Raw genomic sequence first — 24,629 nt, 5'->3', positions numbered from 1 at the left:
ACTCAGTTGTATACATACTTTAATAATAATAATAATTGATGGTAAAATTAAAATAAACTGTAAACACTTCGTGCGCGAGTACAACTAGTATTTGTCCGATTTTTTGGTAATTTTTGCCCGATATCAATAATGGCAACTTAAATAATAATTAATAAACTTAAAATAAATTAAATAGTTTTATTAAAATTAAGGAGGCTCTTATATAAAAAAACCATATTTGCTTATTTTGTCTCTATGTACATAAAAAAAATCATTTTTGATATCAATATAATATATAATATAACAGGACGCTCACTTATAACATCTTAGTTTATAGATATCCTCGACAAATACTAACCGAGTGTCCCATCACTAAAGACCGCCATGTTTAGTTCTTGGCAATATGGCGCCGGTCACACTTTTTTGTAGTTATGTCGCTTCCATCTGTTTCCTTATTCATTGGTGATAACGCTAGACCTCACACATCTTTAGCCACTCAGCGATAATTACGGGAGTGTGGCTGGGAGGTGTTAATGCATCCGCCGTATAGTCCTGACCTTGCACCTTCAGATTTCCACTGCAGAATTCCTTAGGCAGTGTCAGGTTGACATCACAAGAGTACTGCCAAAACCACTTGTCGCAGTTTTTTCATCAGAAGCCCCAAATTTTTTATAGCATTGGGATCATGTCCCAATACATACCAATAAAATGGCAAAAAGTTAAACCAATATCGAACAAAATGGCACCTATATACTTACTTCAGTCAATTGTAAATAAACTTTATAAAACCCTGTTGGATTTTTATATAAAATGCGAAGAAACTTTTTACCCAACCTAATAGTTAAGTACCTATTATGAAAACCGAAAGAGATAAAGTGATACTAATTCGAGCATTACCTAGCTTTAATTATAGTCGTCGATAAAATTGGGCTTAAGCATTGTAGTACCTATACACTATTATTAGCTCCATTTTCTTGAAAACTAAAAGTATTCAAGGTTTAACCCCGAGCATTGTGACCCTGCGCGACGTCGCCGCCTGCCGTGCTTATCTACGACGATAACTTCACATCATTACTGGTCGGTAACGTTGCTGAGACGTCGCAGTTGCTGATGGAATAACTTGAATAGAACTCGACGCTTTGTGACGAATTTAAGCTCAAGTAGGCTAAGTGAGTCAGTTTTAATAAGGATGAGTGGTAACTTACCACTCATCCTTTATTAAAACGTTAACGTTAAATTCCTTAAAGCAATTATTATTGCTTTAAGGAATTTAACGAAAATATGACGCTGAAGTACCTACCTTACCGAGGTTAGGTTTTTTATCGCGATAGTAACCATAAATTTTTCTGGGATATAAGTAAATTATTATCCTTCTAATATGGGCATTTCCCAAAAAAAGTGTACCCCTGGTTTTTAGGCTGTTGCACGTCTTTGAACTTTAATTACAACAATATGGATAAACTATATAGGTTAATTTTTTCAAAAGATGAATAGGATATAATAAACATTAACACAAATACGCGATATTAGTGCTAAGTTCTCTCAATAATTAATAATTATTAATATTTTAATTTCACGGAGAGCTGTTTTTGGCCTGTCCCACAGCATGTTGCTTCAATAAAAATGGATATTACTAAAAATATTCTATAGAAGCACGCGTTAAAGTTTAAATGTGCGTAAAAAATAGTTTATTTTCTTCTTAGTAAATATAATATATCTTAAAAATAACTTAATTTACTGCCCAAAAACACTATCTTTAAAAATATTCGAAATTCGAGACCCGCCTGACACGTAAGTTTGGTGACGGCTTTTTTCTATCTAAAATTATACCAAAATACTTAATAGTTTGCTTATTGGCAACACTATTCTAACTTTTCCGGGAGTCAAAGTTTCACCCACGTTTCGCCACACTCGCTAAAATCAGTTTGGTGGTGGGCAAGGGACAAACAGATTGACAAACAGATAGACATAGTGCATACAAATTACAAACCGATTATATTATTGATACAAATAAAGGTACTTACTAGGTATTAAGTACTTTTTTTACGTCCGTGGTATTAAGGTACAAATTGAGGTACAAATTAAAAACAAAATGTGAGCGAGCGAACTCACTCTTGTAGGGGGGCGGCCGCCCCCCCCCCTGCACGTACCTCGCTACGCCCATGGGGGCTAGGTATTTTCGCCACCATATTCGCTCCAAGACGTGTTTCAATGTGATTTTAAATTTTGAGCCTTGTAGCGCCATCTACCGTCAAATGGTGTAACTACAAAGCCCCGGACCTGTTTAAAAGCAATGCACCTTTTAATACGCCTTTGAAATTATTTTTATAAGTACTAACATAGTATAACAAAACTGAAAATATGTTTTACCTACAACAAAATGAAAAAGTCAAAATAAAAATTCTAAAATAAAAAGATATATTTTTGGTATGTACGGCTTATGTCAAAACTGATCCCGCCCACATGTCAACAAGCAGTCAATTGTCACAAATGTCAGATTTGGCCTTCACTCGCGAGGGGTTTCTTGCGCTAGCGATTTTCGAAGATTTTGCAATGTCTGAGTAAAGTGTACAAGCGGGATCCATGCTGTGACATCACCGTAGTGCTATTGTGCTAAAATGACATCGCGGAGCAAAAACGCGGTGCGGACTTACGAGACCGAGATCGAGAAGAGTCGTGAGGAGTCCAACTGGAAGAAGGCTGTGGACTTAGCCCTTCAGCTCAAGGCCAGGTCTCCACAACACGGTAATTACATGTATCACTCCCCATTAATTGTATTGTTTGAGCTCTAAACACAGAATCCTTATCAGTGCATTTCCTTATCAAAAAGTACTTCAAATATTACTCTGCCCCTTCAGAGTTCAGACACAAATTAAACTCTTTAATTTTACTGTAAATATAGTAAAAATGTTCTACAGTTAAAGTTAATTATTTTAAAATTTATTTATTAATTAAGTTTTTTTTATTGCTCATAATATTATCTTATCCTTGGTAAGAGCAATAATTTAATAATCCAAACAGTACACAATATGATCCATTTTGCAATTTTACTAATTAACAAATTGAATTTTAATTGAGTATTTATTATCAAATATTACAGAAAGTCTTTCTCATTTTCTAATTGGCGAGGGCAAGCTTGAAGCGTATCTAGACGAATGGCCGCCCATCAAGGAAAACATAGAAAGAGCACAGCGGGAGCTCTCCGAAGCCCGGGGCTTCTTGACCCTGGCGACCGATGAGTCAGGGAAGAAGGCAGGTGTGGCATTGGACGCCCATCTGCTGCTGGGTAAACTGAACTATGCCTGCGGATCTTATGAGGATGCACTGAAGCATTATAAATTAGCAGAACTGAGTACATTGACGGAGAAAGAGTTACCTGTGTAAGTAATAATTATTTTTATTACATTATTTATTAAACAATTTTTACATAAAAGCTTTTAGCTGCATGATGTAGAATGTTTATAATAAAAATAACTTTGTTTATATTTTACACACAAGAACAGATCTTTGTAATATGACAAAAACTAAACCAGCCACTTAAGTTACATTTAAACAACAATATAAAGTTTTTGGTTATTACTTATTAGTTATAAGGAAATAGCAATAAAATGATTTTAATACAAGAGAAATACCTTACAGGCCATTTTTTATTGACTAGAAACATGTCAACCAATTAGCAAAAGGTCAGCAAGCTACAAAATTAGGTTTGAAAAGGTTAAATAATGTTGCGTGTATGATCTTTTTAAGATAAGAATATTATGTTTCTCACACTTTGCAATGCCTAATATGAGTAATATGCCATTATCTCAAATTAAATATTTGTGTACTTGTAATAATTTTAAAATGCTAGATGTTTCTTGCAACTTTGTTTTAGCAGTGAAGCATGAAGACGTAACAACACATTTTTATTGTCAGTTTCAAATTTCTTTCAATTTTCGTGTAGAAGGAATTTTGTGTTTCAAATATTTATGGACTAAAAAGGATAAAGATAATAATTATTAGTATATTGAAATAAATAATCATGAAAATTGACTTTTATTCATCTGACTTGTTTCCAACACTTCATTTTGCGCAGAGTAGGTAACACATTTATTTTCACTTGCCAGGAAAATTGATGTTTATTTCATCTTCCCGTATCGGCGTACCCAGGGGCCCTACGGTACGCCCCTGGGTATGCCGGACGCCCATCATTATATAAGTTGTACTTAAATTAGGCATGCTTTATGACAAAATCGTGTATAGTGTGAGTTCATGCTCAGGACAAAACTATTTTTTTTTATCCTCTATTATCTGCTATCGGCTTTCACTAGCCATTATCAGATGGTGTGTTCATTGGTAGTCACTTTTATGAGAGGTGTTCCACTGAACACTCAGTTCTTTCATTACTTTAGAACGATTATTCATTCCCTTTGGTCTAGTATATGCAGACGTTTCAGTCTTCTTATGTCGTGATCTCTTAGCAGGTCCCTAGCAAGTTCATTGGTGTGATTTTCTAATCTTTTCTTGTATGTTTGTATATATTTAGATACCTCTTCGTTTATGATGGGACAAAACTAATATGTAATATTAACCGATTCGGTGCGGTGTCATTTTTGGCAATTTCACGCGCCTGGCTGCGAACAAATATTTCGTATCTCCTCTGAGGCGCTACCGCCAGGAACTTTGATATCTCCTCTCGCCACCCGCCAGGGATTGTAATTTATCGCTGTTTCGTCTGTTTCCAATTGTTTTTCTTTTAGTAGCGACCCAAAAGCGAACGTGAACGAAATTATAGTTCATTTCAAGTATTTAAAAATGATTATTTACGTGTACAAACAAAAATGGAAGGTAAGTAACTTATTTTTATCAGGTGTTGTAAACCTTTGGCTTTATTGATCAATTTATTTTCGTTTTATTGTAGAACGGGATATTACATGCTAGTCATGTATAACGCCAAAAAATGTATCTACTTTTTATAGCATTTTATAAACAAATAAACGTTGTTTAAGTGATAGTTTTTGAATGAAATATCTGCATTCAACATATCAAATGAAAAAAGGAAATGATGTATTCTACGAATAATAAAAACTAAGAAAGAGTTATTTCGAATTAAATAAACCTCGTTAAGACCGGACCTACATTATACCTACGATTATCACTTTAGTCCTTATAACGTCAATACGTATCCCTTTTTTTATAAAAAAGCGTAGATAATGATTAAAAGGTTGTTTTTTTGTTAACTTTAATACAGATTTTATACAGCACTTCCCACTACAGATAAAAGGTTAAAACCATCTGGCAACACTGCATCATCATGCAAGCCGTACAAAGGCGATATTATGTATGCAGCATGCAACTTTTTCTTGCAAAAACTGTGCTGAACTGAGCTCCAATTCCTAAGATGTTCCTAAATATTTTTGTTATTTTTTCTTGGTTTATATGGTTACTTATATCGTGTTGCAAAATAGTTTAATTGTTTTTTTTCATAAGAACCAATTTTTTTTTTAGTTTGTTTTAGTTGGATTTTTTTTGTTGAAAATACATAGTGACTTGCTTAGAGTCTTGCTTGCTTGCTAAAATAACAAAAATGTTAAAATAACGCATTTTTTTTATTTCCAATATGTTAAAATATAGTCTTATTATAATAAAAGATAATTAATTTGGCGCTCTTCCTTAAAAATCCGGTTTTACAGCAAATATTGTAAGCGGGTATGTCATACCCTGCCACATACTCTTGTTACAGTACGCCATACAGAAAAGCTACTCATGATGCCTATCGGTGACATCGTGCGGAAACGGTTAATTGCCCACATTTTATCACAAAATTTTGAAGGTCAATGAATGCTAATGAACAACAGTCAAACATCTTTATTCCATTATACATTTTGTATAGTTATACAATGTATTGTATTATTCTCGTAACAAAATCGATTAAGTTTCGTCTGATGATTTAAAAATTAACTGATGATGTCATATATTGATTCGGCGCCGGTTAAACTACGTACATAATACAAATGCACCTCGATCGTAGTGTTATGAATCATGACATAACTGAATCAGTTCACCGAATTGTAGTTTGTATCTTAGTTAAACTTAAACACCACGATAATGGTAGATTCAGTTGCGAATAGGATGTACATTGTACATGTCACATTAAAATTCGTCCAGTGTTTTCGTCCTGTCCTGTCGTCCTGTTAAAAAAAAACAAACATATCGTTATTTTCCTAAATATTTGTATAAAGTAAACAAACTACCTAAATACACAGAAAGCCTAATACTTTTATGTACCCAGTCTTTTTATCACGACTAAGACGATATCTATTGATACTTCTGGAGCTCAAATGTCGTTTTGGCCCTAAAATTTTTGAAACTTGGTATGCTCGAGTCGAGCTAGAGCAAGCCAAACTCCATAATATACACTCTTTTTTTTATTATAATTTTATATTATAACCACCTTTGCCATAGCCAGGTTATTCATTTCTTTACTCATTTTACTAACGAATGTCGTACGATATTTCAGTCGCAGTCTCCGCATCGTGGCGGAGTCGTACGCTATAAAGGGACTGTGTCTGGAGCTGACGTCGGTGCCCGCCTCCACCAGCAAGTACAAGAAGGTCGAGCGAGAGTCGGAAATGGTGAGCTACTCTTTTGGGCTTAAATGTGAAATGCTAGTGCTAACAGTTATGCAACTAGTCCAATAAAATTACGGCTCAAAATGGGTTAAATAAACATGAACGAATACAGTTTGGGGATTTTAAGGATCAATCAGGGGGTGTATTCTGAGCATAAATCCCCTCAAGGTTCTACTGAGGTCAGCTCAAGGTCATTTCGATAGAAACGCGTTTAATTCGATATCTCGAGAATGATCAGTGTTAGGCAAAAAATTGTAGAGACCTTTTCTCTTCCAAATTAAATTTACTAACTTTCTTATCTGAAACTTTTTTTTAACATTTATATTTTTCAACTTATTACTCCCGCAAGGCTAAAATTTTTTTTTCTATTTTTCGTCGTTTTCTCCCCAACCATTCAATTTTATTAAATTTTACCGATCATCGTCTAGATATTTTAGTTATGAACAATTTTTTTCTTAAACTTTTTTCTGTAATGCCAATACATTCGGAGTTATATATTACTTTACCGAGCGAAATCCGCGCCATTGTCTCTTTTGCTCAGTGATTTGCACTAATTGCCAAGAGAACTATTGTTCTAATATCGTTAATGTTGTCGACGATGATTTTTTTAACGCAATGGACGAGGACGACGTATGCCCCGATACCGTCAGGGCCTTTAATATTGAGGAATCACTTCCATCGACCTCGGGTGCTTAACTTGAAGAATTTTATAACCTATTTTTTTATCAATAAACGTGTGAAACAGTTATAATTATTCATTTACTTCTTTTTGTAATCCTCATTCGCATTATTATCCCATTGAATAGAAAAAATACCCAAATTAATGAAGTACAATATTTGAATGATTGCAATATTTAATACTTGAATGAAGTACAATTTTTAAATAGTTTAATCGATTGATCTTATTATATGTATTGCGACAATGGCGCGGATTTCGCTCGGTAAAGTAATGTATAACTCCGAAGTAGAGATGTGCCGACTAGTCGGTAAAGCCGACTATCCGTCCACTTTTGTAGTCGGCGACTAGTCGGAGAATAGTCGGCAGAAAGCGCCGACTAACCGGCTTTTTACTTTTTTGCTGTTATTGAAATTATATTGTAGAGAAACCTTGATTATTATTAATTATAATGTGTTCAGATCACACTCAATCAATGTTACACATTTTAAAATTAAATGAAGTGTTTCTGAAATTACTTGCTTGTAAAGAAATTATTTTTGTAAATATAATTTTAACTACACATTAAGTACTTATGTATTATTAAGAAGGCGACTAATCCAAAATTGTCGATTTTATTTCGTAATTTGTAATTTGATTGGACTAAACTCGAAAAGAAAAATAATAAATAGGGCATGGTTTAGTCTAAGAGGTTTTCCGATAAATTTATAATAGTCTGTGTCTATAAAAGAGTTCAATTAGTTTCGTTAGTTAACAGAATACAAAGGGAGCATTATTTTTATAAGCTAGACTAAAATGGTCATTGACCGCTGGTGCCAAATTACTTCACTTTGTCTATAGTACTTCATAATATTATCTTTTTGTATCAACATCTGTAGGTTTTTCAGTGTCTTAAAATAAGAATTATCGTTGTCTAGGTCCGAAGTTTCGAGATCGCCAGCGAGCTAGCACTATTGTACCTGCAACGTGCGCCGACCGCCCGCGCCGGCGCCGCGCTAGAGACCGCGTTGCAGCGCGCGCCACTATTGCACGTGCGACACGCGCGTCTCCACACAGCCGTCGACAGGTATTGCGCACACACACGCGCATGACATGGGGCCCCATTAACTTCGGTATCATCGAATAAATTGAGCCATAGGTAGATGGCGTAGCTACGTTATTGGTCGGATTATATCAATTCAATGTTAGCGGGCCCCTAGACGATCAATTTTACTGTGCAATATCACATACTGTGAAATATTATTGACCGCCTAGGGTGAATATTGAACGTTCCCGCCTTTCAATCATACTATTGTCAAATAAATCCACTTAGTCGTTATTGAATTGAGTTTGAACTTTGAAGGTTACGTAGATTCGTCAGTTGCCTATAAATCTACTTCTTTGGCAGAACATAAACCTAATACTCGTAGGGACTGTGAGATGCTGATGGCAGTCTGTGCTGTTAGTTTGATTCTATACTTTATGCCTGTAATAATAAGGTTGAAAATCACAGGTACCGTGAAATGTTGATGGCGGTTGAGTCAGTGTCGACGCAGGCGCTGCGACTGACCCTGGCGAGGCAGCTGGCTGAAGTGCTGATGAGAGGAGTTACGGGACAGGTATGCTTAATGGGATGTTATAAATTATACTAAAGCCCCGGGCCTCTTAATGCCTACTATGAAACCGTTTTGAGACTCAAACAATCGGACAAGAACGCCGCGTCCTGCTCTAACAACGTCATTTCACTTTTGTTAAAGTAGGACGCGGCATTCTCGTTCGATTGTTTGAATCTCAAAACGGTTTCGTGGTACAGCCCCTGGGCCGAAAACTGGGAAGTTAACCTACGTAAATAGGAAATGTGCATATAAAATATATCTAACAGGTGTGCAGTGCATAGCTGCGAAGCGAAACATTCTTTCTTTTCGAATTTATTTTTTCTTTGTTCGAATTTTTCGAACAAAATGACACGAGTGTTGACTGACGTAACTTATCATTCTTTGGCTTAAAAATTTATACAGCCAGCTTGAAACCATATAAAAATTACCATTAATTAACTATTGCAGTCGGGTAATGCGTTATTCATATTCAGCCCTGTTGGGCAGGGAAGTGGGCTACGCTAGAATGTATTTACATTCTAGCTAGAATGTATTTACATTCATTCACTCGCCCTGCCGCTCGTCATGCCGCTGTCGCTACTCGCTGCCCGACGCGCCGAGTACAGTGTAAACTCCATGTAACGTCACTCTACTTAGCGACAAACTCTCTAAAGCATATTTTCTCAACCTTATTTTGCTCTTCGCCCACTTTAAGAATATGTTTTTTTCTAGAGCCATCTTAATTTTACTTACCATCTGTTGCGAATTTAAAACAGCTATTGCCACGACTATGTTTAAACGTAAGATATTGTATTATAGTCGCAAGATAGGAATATTACCCCTATCATATTTCTGAGTTTTAAATGAAGAATGAAAGAAGAATGTTTCAATGGGAGTAATTCAAACGCACGCTTAGTTATATTGAGCAATATTTTGCACACGTGATAAAAATGATTACAATATTTACCTACAATCTACAATAACAAAAATTAAACGATATTAATTTTTAATTTACTTTAATACGTGATTAGCGTGTATTTTTTGTATTTATAGACTATATTTTTTATCTACCCACGCCCCATCTGCGCCATCTCAATGCCCCCTCTCTCTGGGTCTTCTACTGCCCCCCCCCCCCCCCCCCCCCCCCCCCGAAAGTCTCAAACGCCCACAGGAGGGCGTTATCGCCCACGTTGAGAACCTATGCTCTAAAGCGTCGAAATCATATTTTGACTTTGGTTGGTTTAGCTTGTCTACCATACAATGATACATTCTGTAGACTCTGTAGACTCTTTTGACGACCTCCGTGGCTCAATGGTTAGAGTATGTGGCAATTCAAGCCGGGGGTCGCGGGTTCGAATCCCGCCGACGGAACAGTTTTTCAGAACAAAAGTTTTTCAATGTTCCTGGGTCATGGATGTGTATTAAATATGTGTATGATATAATAAAAATCTTAAATATATGTATAATGATATTTCTCTCTAATTATGATGAAATAAAGACAACATGCGTTTTTCTGAAAGACAAAATGTTTTATTAACCAATGGTTTCATACATTGTATTTTCACTTACTTATAACACAATATACTATTTTAAAACTTACCTGAAAGACAAAAAAACAACATTTAATGCCTTTACTTCAGGTTTTGATATTTTACAGGAAATAAGATCTTAACACATTTATAAGAAATAGAAAATTAATAGTCATCCCGCCAATTTACTCATAATGACAGTGACAATTACTTTTTTAATATATTAGAAAGAGTGTAAAACCAGTAAAACATTATTATGTCACTATGTGATATAATAATGTTTTACTGGCAAATTTACCACAGATAATAATAAACGAAAACGGTACTATCTAGTGTTTTTCTTTACATATGTATAGTATAAAAGTATTAAATATATTTCCGTTGTCTGGTACCTGTAACACACTTGTGTTATAGGTACCAGACAACGGAAATATAACCTTCAGGTACTTAGCACGGGGCCAGACTGACGTGGTGTGAAGCGTCCATAGATATTATTATTATTACTCTACATACTTGTACATTGTAGAGGGCTGAGTGTACACGCTCACTCGCGTCGTTACTGCCGCAGAAGTATTCAGTATCGCTGACAGCGCGGGGAGCAGCGGCAGTGGCTGAATGTAAACGTCCCTGTGGGAATAAGGCGTGGTGGCCACCAAGGAAGATCTTCCGACCGACCGAGCGAGGTGTTATGCTCGGTCAGGCCGGAGCCCACGTGATACATTTCAGCTGTCGTATATACCGACGCGCTCAGAAAACTTCGATAGCGCGATGCAGGAATGTTAGGCAATTGTGGGTACCGCCACACCATTTTTTGCTTCAAAATTAAAAAAAAGAATTATATACCTACCTAATATGTATATTACATACATTCATAACCCTTCATAATACTATTATCGCAGTCGGATAACAACAAACTCGTGTCCAGGTGTACCGCGCGCCGCAGAAGGTGGCGGTGCCGCAGCTGGCGGGCACGCTGTCGCGCCGCCGCGAGGAGCACGTCGCCGAGGGGCCGTGGAAACCCAAGAAGTACGCCAGCTTCAACCAGGTATGCCACACCGGGCTAGGTGACGGTGGTTAAATTCAGCTACAGTCAACATGCGGCCTGCAGAGGCTTTATTACTATTACTAGCTGTTGCCCGCGACTTCGTCCGCGTGCACTTTAGTTTATAGTTGTTACCGTACATCGATTGAGTCGTTTACGCGCAAATCAGAAAAGTATATTGTGTGGAACCGCACATTTTTCCGGGACAAAATTGGTATTCCTTATTATCCATACCAAATTGCATCAAAATAGATTGAATAGTTTACGCGCAAATCATAAAAGTATATTGTGCAGTAGCCGTAAATTTTTCCGGGACAAAATGTATCCTATACTATTTTTCGGGACTCAAAGTATATTTTTACCAAATTTCAGCAAAATGGGTCCAGCCGTATGTGACCACGCGAAATATAACGTTCCGCGCAGCTTCGCCCGCGTAAATTAGATATTTCACAGACAAATTAGTCCACAAAAAATAGCCTATGATCCTTCACGTGGTCTATTTCTTATCTGTGGCAAATAACAGAAAAATTGCTCCAGTAGTTCGTGAGATAAGCCCTTTCAAATAATTTCCCCCGTTTTTTCCACACTTTCCTCTATTTCTTCGCTCTTATTAGTCTTAGCGTGATAAAATATAGCCTATAGCCTTCCTCGACAAATGGACTATCTAACATTGAAAGATTTTTCAAATCGGACCAGTAGTTCCTGAGATTAGCACGTTCAAATAAGCCATTCCAAATAATTTCTCCCGTTTATTCCACACTTTCCTCTATTTCTTCGCTCCTATTAATCTCAGCGCAATAAAATATAGCCTATAGCCTTCCTCGATAAATAGTCTATCTAACACTGAAAGAATTTTTCAAATCAGACCAGTAGTTCCTGAGATTAGCGCGTTCAAATAAGCCATTTCAAATAATTTCTCCCATTTTTTCCACACTTTCCTCTATTTCTTCGCTCCTATTAGTCTGTGCGCGATAAAATATAGCCTATAGCCTTCCTCGATAAATAGGCTATCTAACACTGAAAGATTTTTCAAATCGGACCAGTAGTTCCTGAGATTAGCGCGTTCAAATAAACAAACAAACTAACAAACTCTTCCGCTTTATAATATTAGTATAGATTTGATAATAGTCTGTGTCTTTAGTTTCATTATTTTTTTAAGTTTACATAATACTGAGCAAGCATTTTCACATCGCTCCTAGACTAGCAAGGTCGATGACCGCTGGTGCCAACTTATTACATTCTGACTATAGGACATTGTAAATATTTCTCTGGATAATTTATATGTTTGTTTGTCACCAGTTCGTGCCGGCAAACTGCTACGAGGAGGTGATGCTGGTGCTGCTGGTGGGCGAGGCGATGGCGGTGCGCGACGCCGTGCTGTCCCAGAGCGCGGAGTTCGAGGCGGCGCGCGCGCACGCGCTGCGCAACGCGCTCAGCCTGGCCGACCTGCTCGCGCTCGCCGCCGTGCGCTGGGGGCAGCTGGCGCTCGTGCTGGAGGTGTGTGTGTGTTTATAGAGAAAGAGATAGATGAAGAGAGAAGGAGAGAGAAAGAAAGCGTATTCGTGTATGAAGAAGAACGTACGTGCTTGAAAATGCGTGCATGCGTCACGATACAAGTGCGCGTTGTAAATGAATCTTTTAAATTGAAGATGGAAGCGAAAAAGTTAAACCGTGAGCAGCTATTTGTTTCACAAAGAATCAAAGACAAAACCCCATACGAGTAAAAGAGAAAGATATAAACGTCATTTTCATGTTTTTGCGACTGCTCTTTAACACATCTATGTTTTACGTTTACTATAACTAATGTTTTTGTGTGTACAATCTCTAGAAGTTCTCGTTCGGGTGCGTTCACGTCTAGGCCTGTAAAGAGGGAGACATATGTACGTGTAATGACGTGTGTGTGTTTTTACGTGCGTTCGTGCACGCTACTTTGCGTCCTTGTGTGCGTACTTTTTATAATTATTTTGTTAATGTTTATTGTTTGCACAGTCTCTGGAACGCGCGATGAAGTTCTCGTTCGGGTGCGCTCACGTGTGGCGGCAGCGCGCGCTCGCGACCGCGGCGGCCGCGGTGCCGCAGTCGCACGCTAGACCCAACAGTCATGCGGCTAATAGTGCAGGTATGATTATTTTTATTAATCCAGTAGAGTATTTATTCTGAACCCTGTTATTTGTAACTGTAGAAAAATACCTGAGAACCCCTCTCCCCGTTTTTTCCTAGCTGTCGCCCGAAACGTTTGCTCGTTAGCATCACTATACCAGCGTTGCAAATGTGACTAACAAGCAATCGGAACGATGTAATCGCTCCAAACGTTGAGCTCGTCGTGTGCTAGGGCCCTTATAGGTTTACTAATATAAACATAAGTTGTGACATTATTGAATTAGAGTAATAAAGTTGGTGCTTACAGAAAAGTTGTATCTTACTTCCTTAAGGTTATAGGTTCTATCTTATATCCCGATTCCATGTATTTGTAAATGACAATGAAGTGTTTCTGAATAAAATATTGTAAAGCAAGTACTCACATACGGTTTTGCTCAATAGTTTTACTCCAAATCGAGCAAGAACCACCATGTGGACCGCAAAACTGACAGCTCGAAGGCTCGCTTCGAGCCGGCTCGATGGAATTAAATATGTCAAATATGTCATGTCCTTCGATTCGGAGTAAAACTATCGAGCAAAACCGTATGTGAGTACTTAGCATAAGTTTGATTTGGCTTTCAACTTTCAAAAAATAAATTGTTCCGGCTATTTCTCAAGAGCTATAAAGATTGTATATGAATGATGTGCGTGTGCGTAGGTGCGGGCGCAGCGACTCGTGCGTTAGCTGTGTGGCGTCGCGCGGCGCCGCTGTTGCCGCACGACGCCGCATCCCGCCTCGTACAGGCCGCCACCTGCTACCGGTCACACTGGGTGAGTCTTGTAGATGACGATGAAATTGCACAGTTCGGCTACAAAAAAAAATTTAAGTCACAGTTCAAGGAGACGCCGCCCGACCAAAGATGCCTAAAAATGTTAACTTAAACTTCCCTTAATGTCTAGGCCGCGCATAACCTTTTAATGTGGATAGTATAATAATGTGTGTGCGTCATCATTACAGATAGAGGAGGGTATAGAGCTGGCGGAACAAGCTGTCGCGATCGAGGAGGAGTCTGACGGGCCGCTGCTCGCCCGCAGCCTGCTGTACTCCGGCATTGGACACCAGATGCTGGCTCAGGTATACGAGGGCTGCTATTTATGTATCCGGAATTAAAAAAAGAAACAAACATATATCATTTAATATGGTTTTATTGCTTTTCAAAATATTCGCCGCGATGATCGACACACTTTTGCATACGCTGGAACCAATTTTCATAGCACTTTTTCCATTCTGATTGAGGTATCTCCAAAACGTCCATTTTGAACGCATCAACAGCCTCTTCGCGGCTCGAAAAACGTTGACCACGTAATTTGTTCTTCGCGTATGGAAATAAAAAGAAATCGTTAGGTGCCAAATCAGGGCTGTACGGCGGATGACCAGTCAATTCGATCTTTTGACCCTCCAAAAACTGAGTTGTTTCAGCTGAGGTGTGACAGCTAGCATTGTCGTGATGTAATATGATTCTGCGTTGTCGGTTGTCCTTTCTTATTTCTTCAAAGACTTCTGGTAAACAAATGGTCGTATACCATTCAGAATTAACCGTTTTACGATTCTCTAATGGCACTGTAGCCACATGTCCATTAATTCCAAAAAAACAGGCGACCATTTGCTTCAAAGTACTTTTTGCACGAGTAACTTTTGTTGGTTTCGGCTCATCTTGGAACACCCACACCGTTGACTGTTGTTTAGTTTCGGGGTCATATGCATAGATCCAAGATTCATCACCTGTGTAGATATTATAAACGGCTTTTGACGTACCACGGTTGTATTTTTTTATCATTTTTTTGCACCAATCGACACGAGCCCGTTTTCGATCGATTGTCAAGTTGTGCGGAATCCAACGCGAACATATTTTTTTTACAGCCAAATGTTCGTGTAATATCTTATGTATGCTCGTCATACTTATGCCTAAGGACGCCTCTATCTCGCGATATGTAACATGACGATCACGCATTATTAGTTCCCGCACAGCATCTATATTTTGTGGGACAACAGCTGTTTTTGGGCGACCTTCTTTATTTTCATCCGTGAGCATAGACCGCCCACGATTAAACTCACTGTACCAGTGATAAACAGTGGTTTTTGATGGTGCTTCATCTCCAAAAGTTGCGGTGAGTTGAATAAAGCACTGTTGTTGATTTAGCCCACGCCGAAAATCGTAGTAAATCATTGCACGAAAATGTTCACGCGTTAAATCCATGGCAAATGAAGACACGCAATTTTCAAAATGACGCCACAATGGAAAAATAATTGACAGTCACATGAAACAAAATGTATTCTTCAACCAAAGAGTTCTATTTTCAAATGTTGTAATTACTTTTTAAATATTGTTCTTGTAAGTGGCCAGTTCCGGATACATAAATAGCAGCCCTCGTACTTTGAGCTATTTTACCAATTTTATGTATTTGCATGTGTATCACTCACATGTGCACACAAATACGTTTGTTTGTGTGTGTGCACGTAAATGCGTGCCTACGTACGAGCGTGTGTGTTAAGCGTTTATGTGCGTACGTGCGTGCGTGTATGTTTGCGTGTGTGAAGAGGTATGTGAGTAGTTTTACTATGTAAAATTATGAAAAAAAATTTCAATAATATGTACTTTCTAAATTGTAAATAAGTACATTAAATAAATATTTTTATCTGTAATTAAATTATGGGAGAATTCTACTCCCTGTTTTTAGTGGCGCACAATGCCGAGTGTGCTAATCGATAATTTGAACGTTAATTACATATTTTGTTTGAAAGTGCTTGGTGGCGAATTTGTTTCAACATCTGCCATTGTGGTATCAGAATTTAAGAATCTTAGACAGACCTTTGTACCAACAATAATCTGGTAATAAAAATATTTGTGTTTTATTGCAGAAAATAAACGCACGCCAGGAGAAGGACGCGGCCAACGATACGTGTCTCCGGCTGCTGCTGCGGGCGGTGTCGCTCGACGCCGGCGACCACCTGGCGCTGTACCACCTGGCCCTGCAGTACATGACGCTCGGCATGCTCAACGAGGCCATGGTGAGTGGAAAAAAAAAGAGCTGGTATTAGCTGTATGTTTTGATATTACGATGCCACAGACACACACTCAGAAACAGACAGAGAGAGGGCTAAACTTAAAAACAACCGAGTCATCATCAGCTATGTTTCTCTACAAGTAAGTTGTATTAACTTAAGGTAATAACACTATAGCCTCATTGGGAATGAAATTTAACTAAATGTCACTTTTCCCAGGACGCGACGCGGTCGTGCTTGCGCGCGCGCAGCGACTTCGGCGGCGGTCTGCGGTTGTGCGTCGCGCTGTGGAGCACCGCGTGCGCCGGCCCCCGCGCCACGCGCGCGCTTGACGCCGCCCGCCTCGCCCGACACCACTACCCCGCCGCCGAGTGGCCGCTGTGGGCCCTCGCCGCGCTGCAGCTGCGCTGGGAGGGCGGCGAGGTGAGACAGAAGATGTTGTGTTACTGACGGATAGAGACAGCGCTACCCCGCCGCCGAGTGGCCGCTGTGGGCCCTCGCCGCGCTTCAGCTGCGCTGGGATGGCGGCGAAGTGAGACAGAAGATGTTGTGTTACTGACGGATAGAGACAGCGCTACCCTGTAAGCACAGCGTGTAAGACAGCAGACGATTGACTTTATTACTATCTTATTAGTTTATTAAGAAGTAGACTGTGTGCGAGAGAGACAGTACTATCAAAATAATGAAAAAAATAACCTATCTCATCTACAGGCGGCGTTAGCGACGGGCAAGGAGCTGCTGCGGCTGCTGAACAGCGCCGAGGTGGAGCTGGAGGAGTTGGCGACGGGCGGCGCCGGCGCGGGTGCCGACCTCGACGCGCTATCCGACTCGCACGACGATGCCGCCGACGCCGGTGAGCGAGACAGATGTAGTGTGTGACAGAGATAGCTGCTAACGGGCAAAGAGCTGCTGCTGCGGCTGCTGAACAGTGACTTTTAGGCTCAACTTACACTGGGATAGAGCCTAAGTAACGCGACATGACATATTATATTATGTATAGTTTGTGCGTTTTATGATGATATGCGTGACACATTATAATTGACAATAGTAGGGAAGTTACCTAACAAAAATTAATCGATAGTTTAAAAATATCGAATCACATCTTAAAGGAATTGCAATCGAAATTATCGATTTCGTACTGACATTTCAGTGGTGCCGGCGATTTAAGATGGCCGCCCTTTTTTATCGATTTGATTTCGATTCAACAGAATCAATCTCTATTGACATAAGTTCTGTTTCATGCATTTGACATTTTGTCAAATGTTTTCGTAACAATAATTTTATACTCCTATTTCACAGTTAATATTTATAATTTTTATGAATAAGTTAGCATTTAGCATCTTTTCATTTTTATTCATTTACAATTATGGGGAAACATTTGTTTTTGTAGATGGAATATAATTTGTTACATTTAGATTTTTTTTGTTTTCTTGTAAAAAAAACCCGTAGCAAGGAACATGAAAACTGTCACCCATATCATCTTAGAACGCACAAACTATAGTAGACGGAAAAATATTATGACGTGTCGCGTCTCTTTGGCTCTGCACCAGTGTGAGTTGAGAGAGCTGCTATGTTTGACCTTAATTTATATAAAATTATAATGTCTATTCCCCAGCGTCGATCCGCGCGGAGTCAGTGGGCGCGTATCGGTGCGCGCGCGCGCTGTCGGACGCGTCGTCGCTGTCGGCAGCCCGCCCGCGCGCGCCGCTCGCCGAACACCGCGCGCACGCGTGGTTGTTGCTCGCCGATCTGTGTCTGAGGTGAGGTTTAAACCAGAAGTAGATTATAAAAGCTTAGTTCATACAAAGTGAAAACTGCGTTTTCCGTTCAGGAACGGAGCGGTGTGTAACATGTAATATAACTTAAATTTCGTTTTTGCCAGGCTGGGACGAGTGAGCGCGGCGGCGGGTTGCGTGTCGGAAGCGGCGGCGTTGACGCCCTTCAGCCATCTTGTTTTACACACGGTGAGTGATTACTACATCACTAATATACATGTTGTGTGACCACAATTATGTGTCAATTAATTTTTTTTTAAATTCCGTTTAAAGGGCCCATTTACGGTCCAGTCGCAGGCCTGCGACACCATTTCACTATCCTGCATAAGGATGGATATATCCTGCAACGCAGGATAGTGAATGGGCCACTTTACTATGAGTAAAATAAATCATAATATTAATACGCGAACGAAAAACTTTGTTACCCTTTTTACGAAAAATGGGGAAACGTAGGTGCATGAAATTTTGCACAGTTATAGTTTATATGGTGAAGGAGTGCATCGAACTAATATTACTTTGAAATTATGCTTTTATCATACATTTTTTTTAACAAATAGAACATTACACACACTACACCACACACACATGAGAAATGACAGATTTTTGAGTGACAAGCCTATACATACGAATTATACTCTTTTATTTATGGTTGAAGTCCGTTGACAATAAGTTGACAAATTGAAAATGGATTATAGTTTTTTATTGAATCTATGAAACTATTAGACAATGCTAAACACGGCCAGTCTGAAATCAGCTAAGGCCCAGAGACAAGAGTTGAAAAAAAAATGATAAAGTCAATATTTTAACAAAATATAGGTAGTCCTAATGTCGTTGAGACTAAGGTCGAATTTCGACCATTGGGCGATCTCTAGTACACATAAAGACTGATACGTTAGTTTCGGCATTACGCCCATATTCGTTACATTTATTCAACAAAACGTCATAATAATTATTATAACGTCATATAAAAAAAAACTACCATAATACATTTAACATTCATCCATGTGGTTTTTATACATTTTTGAGTGCGATATTGTGCGTTTATTATTTCCGATTATCTCCAAAATATACGTTACAGCGAGGTCTAGTACATGCGGCGAGCGAGGAGTGGGAGGAGGCGCGACAATGCTTCCAGAACGCGCTAGCGATACATCCCACACACCTCGATAGCCTAGTACAATTAGGTGAGCATACCTAAAACTTAAGCTGATCGCACATTTGTCAGCAACGTACGCGCCGTGCGCGTCGAACGTACCTCATATGTATACACGAAATGCGGCGCGTACGGTGCGAGGTTTCACATTATTGCATACAACGAATACATAATATAAAAGTCGGCGCGTTTGGCGCGTACATTGCTGACTAATGTGCGATCATCTTTATTATACATAATATACCGTCGAATTTAATAAATAAATACGAATGGAAGCGCGAGTTAACCTGAACATGTCAGGACATTCACGAACGCAAGTGTGACGTCACATATGTTCGAGCTTGGACATACGTACTCGTAGCTGTGGAACCGAGTGGGTGTTTGTTCGTTTGCGCTTCCTTATTCGTTTTCATATCCTTTCTATGGCTAGTATTTATGGATAATAATAATATTTAATCCTACAATAACAAGTTATTATCTGCTTACTTACTGATGCTTGAAGCTACCCACAATATACACTTGCGTGCAAAAAAATCGACCCACCTCTCTTCTTATGATTCAAACGGTAATAACTCAAGAAACATAATTAGTATTAAATAAATGTTGGTATCGTTTTAAAGGTAGTACAATAAGGATTTAATTAATGCTATAGTTATTGTAACTGTAAATTGTTTACTAATTCTACAGCCTTAAAACAAAAACCGGTCAGTTTGGCATAAAATTTCAGTAGGCGATTAATGACATCTTTCTTATAAAAAACACTAACAAATTGATTTCAATAGCTCGTAGTGCCACCCATTACCCTAATTGAGGTTTCCATCCGGGTTTTCCTTGACCTTATCAAAGTTATGATGAACTCCTGAGCGATACTATGCCGATCTTCTTGTACAGCCACCCGGAGGTCCTGAAGGGTATCTGCGGCAAGAGTCCGGGCCCTGACCCTCCTTTTGAGTTTTCCCCATGGGTGCTCAATAGGATTAAGGTTAGGACTCCTTGCTGGCCAGTCCAAACCCGAAATTTCGACGTCGGAGAGATATTGACGAACTTTCGCAGCAACGTGCGGTCGAGCATTGTTCTACATCAATATGTAACCTTCATCAACAAAACCAGCACATGGCACCGCATGTTGTCCCAGTACGCCCTGAATGTAGCGATAGGTACTCAAAGTGCCAAGGCGCGGCCCGGGTACGAACTCAAGATTGGTTTATGCATCAAAATAAATCTCGCCCCATACAGTCCCCGAACACCTACCAAATGGAAGCCTTTCGTCAATACACGCCTGCGCAAATCATTCTCCTTATCTACGGTGTGCTTTTCTGCGACCATCGTTACCATAAAGACTGATTTAGCTTTCATCAGAAAAGAGCACGACCCGCCGTTGCTCCAATGAAAAATCAACATGAGAACGTGCGAAATTAAGCTGCACTTGACTGTGTGCTGGGGCTAATTTTGGACCGTTAGCGAGTTTTTGTGAAGTCAAACAGCTGCCTGCAAGTCTTCGTCGTACAGCCTACTCAATCACTGTAACTCATCGGACTTCTCTTGACCGTCGTTGCACTTGAACTGAAATGAGATGTCGATTCCGCAAGGACGTTGACATCTTAAAACGGTCATCACGTTCAAATGTAGCCCAATGTCTTCCTGAACATGGTCGCATGATAAAGTTTAGAGTCTCTAGAATACTTCGGTATACTCTTGTAACCGAAGTTCGACTTAAATTAAGACTTCTAGCCACACCTCGTTGTCTAAATTCAGCTCTTAGCAAAGCCCCTGCTTGAGATGCTTTATTCAGAGTAATATCCATTTTGCCACAAAGAAATTACGTTTAAAATGAAGTTAAATGAACAATAAATCAATAAAAATCGAGACAAAACAAAAACAATAAGATTGAACCGATTTTTTATACAGAACAAAACCGTTCAATTAACGATTAAAAAACTGAGTGAAGGGGGTGCTTAGTGATTTGTGTCATTTGTAGTCAAGCAAGTTGGTTTTAGAAAATGTAGAGTAAACGTACACATTCCCTATCATATTAACTCGCATTATTAATAAAAAGAAATAATAAATAACTATAACTTTTTAAGATAAAGCGACTTGAACAGAAATGCGCGGGGTGGGTCGATTTTTTTGCACGCAAGTGTATTTATTTATTTATATAAAGCTATCGAATAACATTTTTAAATTTATACAAGTATAATACGTCTAGTCGTACTCACACACTTTGCCGAAGTCTGACAACGTCGCACCTAGCCACGCCGAGCCGTAGTCTGCCGAACTGAAACTACTTAAAACGAATGTTGGGTGTTTTTCGTTACGGATTTTCCTGATTCGGTCGCCGCTCAAAGCCCGCGATAAAAGCTATACAATAGCTTAATATGACTGCTGTGCAGGTGCTACGTACTACTCACTGGGCTGGCTGCGGCTGGCGGAGCGGACGCTGCGCGAGGCGGGCGCGCTGGAGCCGGCGCGGGCGGACACGTGGCGGCGGCTGGCCCTGGTGCTGGGCGCGCTGGGCGAGCCCGCCGCCGCCGCCGACGCTGCCGCCGCCGCCATCGCGCTCCACCCGCTGCGGCCCATCGCGCCGCGAGCTCCCTGGTACGTATTGCTTGCTCACTATGTGCTCTAGGTGTGACGAACTGCTAGCGTGAGTGCCCTGGTTTTGGTTAGCGTACGTATTTATTACACGCTGGGCTGATTGTGGCTAGCGTGCGCCCCATCGCGCCAAGAGCATCCTGGTAAGTGCCGCCATCGGCTGTGGCTAGTACGTACTTACTACACGCGGTACGTACGCTACACTTCTAGCGTTAGAAGCGTACGTACCGCCCCCTAACTACGGCTGGCGTACGTACCGTCGCACTGTGATCTCCAGGCAGGACGTACTACTTGACGGGTTGGCTGGCAGGCTGCTTCTACTATACGTATATGACGGTATATGCCCACATGCATATAGTGTAGGTAACGCCCATTGGTTGCGGCTGGCGTACGTACATACATACGAGGGTACATACCGCTCAATGACTGCGGCTAGCGTATTACACGCTAGGCTGGCGTACGCACCTCCCCCTAGCTGCGGCTAGCGTACGTACTACTCGCTAGATTGGCGGCTGCTGGCGTATTCTCAAATTCCCTTGGGCCTTCGGTAACTTCTTTGGCCAAACACAACATGAGCCATTTAGAATAGAATTTAGTTATTTATTCATTAAGCCATGGTATTTATATTCATTTTTTTTAATAATCAGAATGTGATTTGATCTAGCAAATTGTAATTGGCAAGAAGTAAAAGGCTTTTTTATTTTTATTCTGAAAGCGAGTCCTTTTATAACATGAAATGTTTGTTTTTGTATGTTTCAGATTTGAACGAGTATTACCAAATGACTGCCAACTAACGTAAGAATAATATTAAGTAGACCAACCTGTATCCGAACTCTAGTAAACTTGCCAGTTGTAAAAATGTATATTTAGGCGAGTTATTTTGGGTGTAAACTGTAAAGTCTTCCTGTAAACAACCCTTTTATTATGTAACTTTGATGAACATGAACTTAATTGGTTATGATCACAATTTTGATGTTTTAACTTTTTAAATCAGTTAAAAAAGTATAAACGTCAAAATAATGACGTCACAACTTTTAAAATTGTAATTTTAAAGTTGAAATGGCCATTGTGACCAAACGCAAGGGATTTGTGTTAATCAAAGTTAAATAATAAGGGGACAGCACTGAATATAGCGCCGCTTCCGGTCGCAAGAACTCGCGGCTAACTTAACGTTGTTCAGTGTTGCTAGTGTATTTATTTTTAATTTATTTTCATTTGAATGTTGTTTTTATCTTAGATATGTAGCAACAATCATTTTAATGTTTTAAATACGATTATTGAGTAAGACAGTAAAGTATAATAATAATGTTTTCCAAATAATTTCACAACTTGTTAAGTGTAATTTGTTTCATGAAATATTGGTCCTAGACCGTGCTTGTGTACGCACTGGTTATCAATAATTATAAAGCAATAATTGGTGTTACGGTTCTAAAGTTTCTAAGTGTAGTTGGGGTAGGAGCAACAATATTTACTTTGTTTGTTAAAAAAACCAAATACGTATGGTGGCTTTCCGATATTTGCCGTAAGCGACCGTGACTGACAAATCAAATAAAATGCCACTTTATGACCTAGGCTATAAGCCGTGTTCAAATCAAACTGACTGTAAGCCGCTGAATGTGAGCAGGCTCACTGTGAGCCCCAGTGTAAACGTGAAAATAAACAGTATTTTTCGTTCACAGTATGCTGACTAATGACTATACGCTATAGCTGATGTAGCTACGTAGCCAATCAGCGTCCGCGGAGCGTAGTGATAGAGTGTCAGCGCCTACGCATAGTGTAATAACGTATTGTCCGTTATGGTCGATTTACACGCGTGACTAATGGGTCGATTTTAGTCACCCGGCAAGTCAAAAGTCGAATTGCCTGTCCAAGTCGAATCGCCACCCCATTTACACGGGTGACTAACGGGTCGATTTTAGTCACCCGGCAAGTCACCAGTCAACAGTAGTATTCGCAGCAAGCGATCGCTTGCGACTGAGCGTTTGCACGGTCGATTTTAGTCACCAGCCGCATGCGGCCATTGGCCGCACGACTTTGGGGCTTGCGACTTTAGCCGCATGCGGCGTAGTCGAATTGCCACGGTCGATTTTCGCCGTGCGGCGGAAATCGTGCGGCTTTAGTCACCCGTGTAAATCGACCATTAGATGTGAACGTAAAAGTGAATATGTATGGAAATACAATAAACTGCGTAACATTCGCTCACATTCGGCGGCCTAGCCTCTTTCATAAAGTGGCATTTTGTTTGAATGTTTGTCGGTCGCGCGGCAAGGTTCGAAAAGCCACTTTTAAAACAAACTTTATTATCTTACCCCAACTAACATAAATATTTAATATGCTAGGGAAACTTTAGTTTAGATATTATAGTCAAGGCTTCGTAAATAACATCTTATGTTAATTCTGTGTTTAACCGACTTTGCGGCGAAAAAGAATAATATATGATGCTTAAGTATGCATCAATTTGCTTATATGTTATGTGAAGAGTAAATTACGTAAATTAAACAATATTCTATGTAAGATTTGTTACTGCTTTATGTCTCTAATACTTATGTATCGAG

General features: G+C 39.5%; 1 protein-coding gene and 1 long non-coding RNA gene across 2 annotated transcripts; one reads left to right on the top strand and one right to left on the bottom strand.

The window, feature by feature from the left end:
- Positions 1 to 2,489: 2,489 nt before the first annotated feature.
- On the top strand, positions 2,490 to 23,916 carry LOC121733965 (tetratricopeptide repeat protein 7B). The gene is made up of 18 exons (XM_042124372.1): positions 2,490 to 2,724; positions 3,080 to 3,359; positions 6,479 to 6,593; positions 8,184 to 8,332; positions 8,759 to 8,864; positions 11,295 to 11,414; positions 12,711 to 12,908; positions 13,401 to 13,530; positions 14,209 to 14,321; positions 14,509 to 14,625; positions 16,411 to 16,560; positions 16,774 to 16,977; positions 17,266 to 17,407; positions 18,170 to 18,314; positions 18,437 to 18,518; positions 19,408 to 19,513; positions 21,873 to 22,077; positions 22,834 to 23,916. Coding segments are annotated over exons 1-18 (2,490 nt in total). The 5' UTR covers positions 2,490 to 2,597; the 3' UTR covers positions 22,835 to 23,916.
- On the bottom strand, positions 8,828 to 10,939 carry LOC121733993. The gene is made up of 3 exons (XR_006036634.1): positions 10,889 to 10,939; positions 9,747 to 9,751; positions 8,828 to 8,840 (listed from the first exon to the last, which is right to left on the bottom strand). It is a non-coding gene; the product is annotated as an uncharacterized LOC121733993 (long non-coding RNA).
- Positions 23,917 to 24,629: the final 713 nt, after the last annotated feature.

This window comes from Aricia agestis, chromosome 14, assembly GCF_905147365.1.
Source record: "Aricia agestis chromosome 14, ilAriAges1.1, whole genome shotgun sequence".
Taxonomy (NCBI): Eukaryota; Metazoa; Arthropoda; class Insecta; order Lepidoptera; family Lycaenidae; genus Aricia; species Aricia agestis.
Note: the sequence above shows the minus strand (reverse complement) of the source record. Positions and strands in the feature narration are given on the sequence as shown.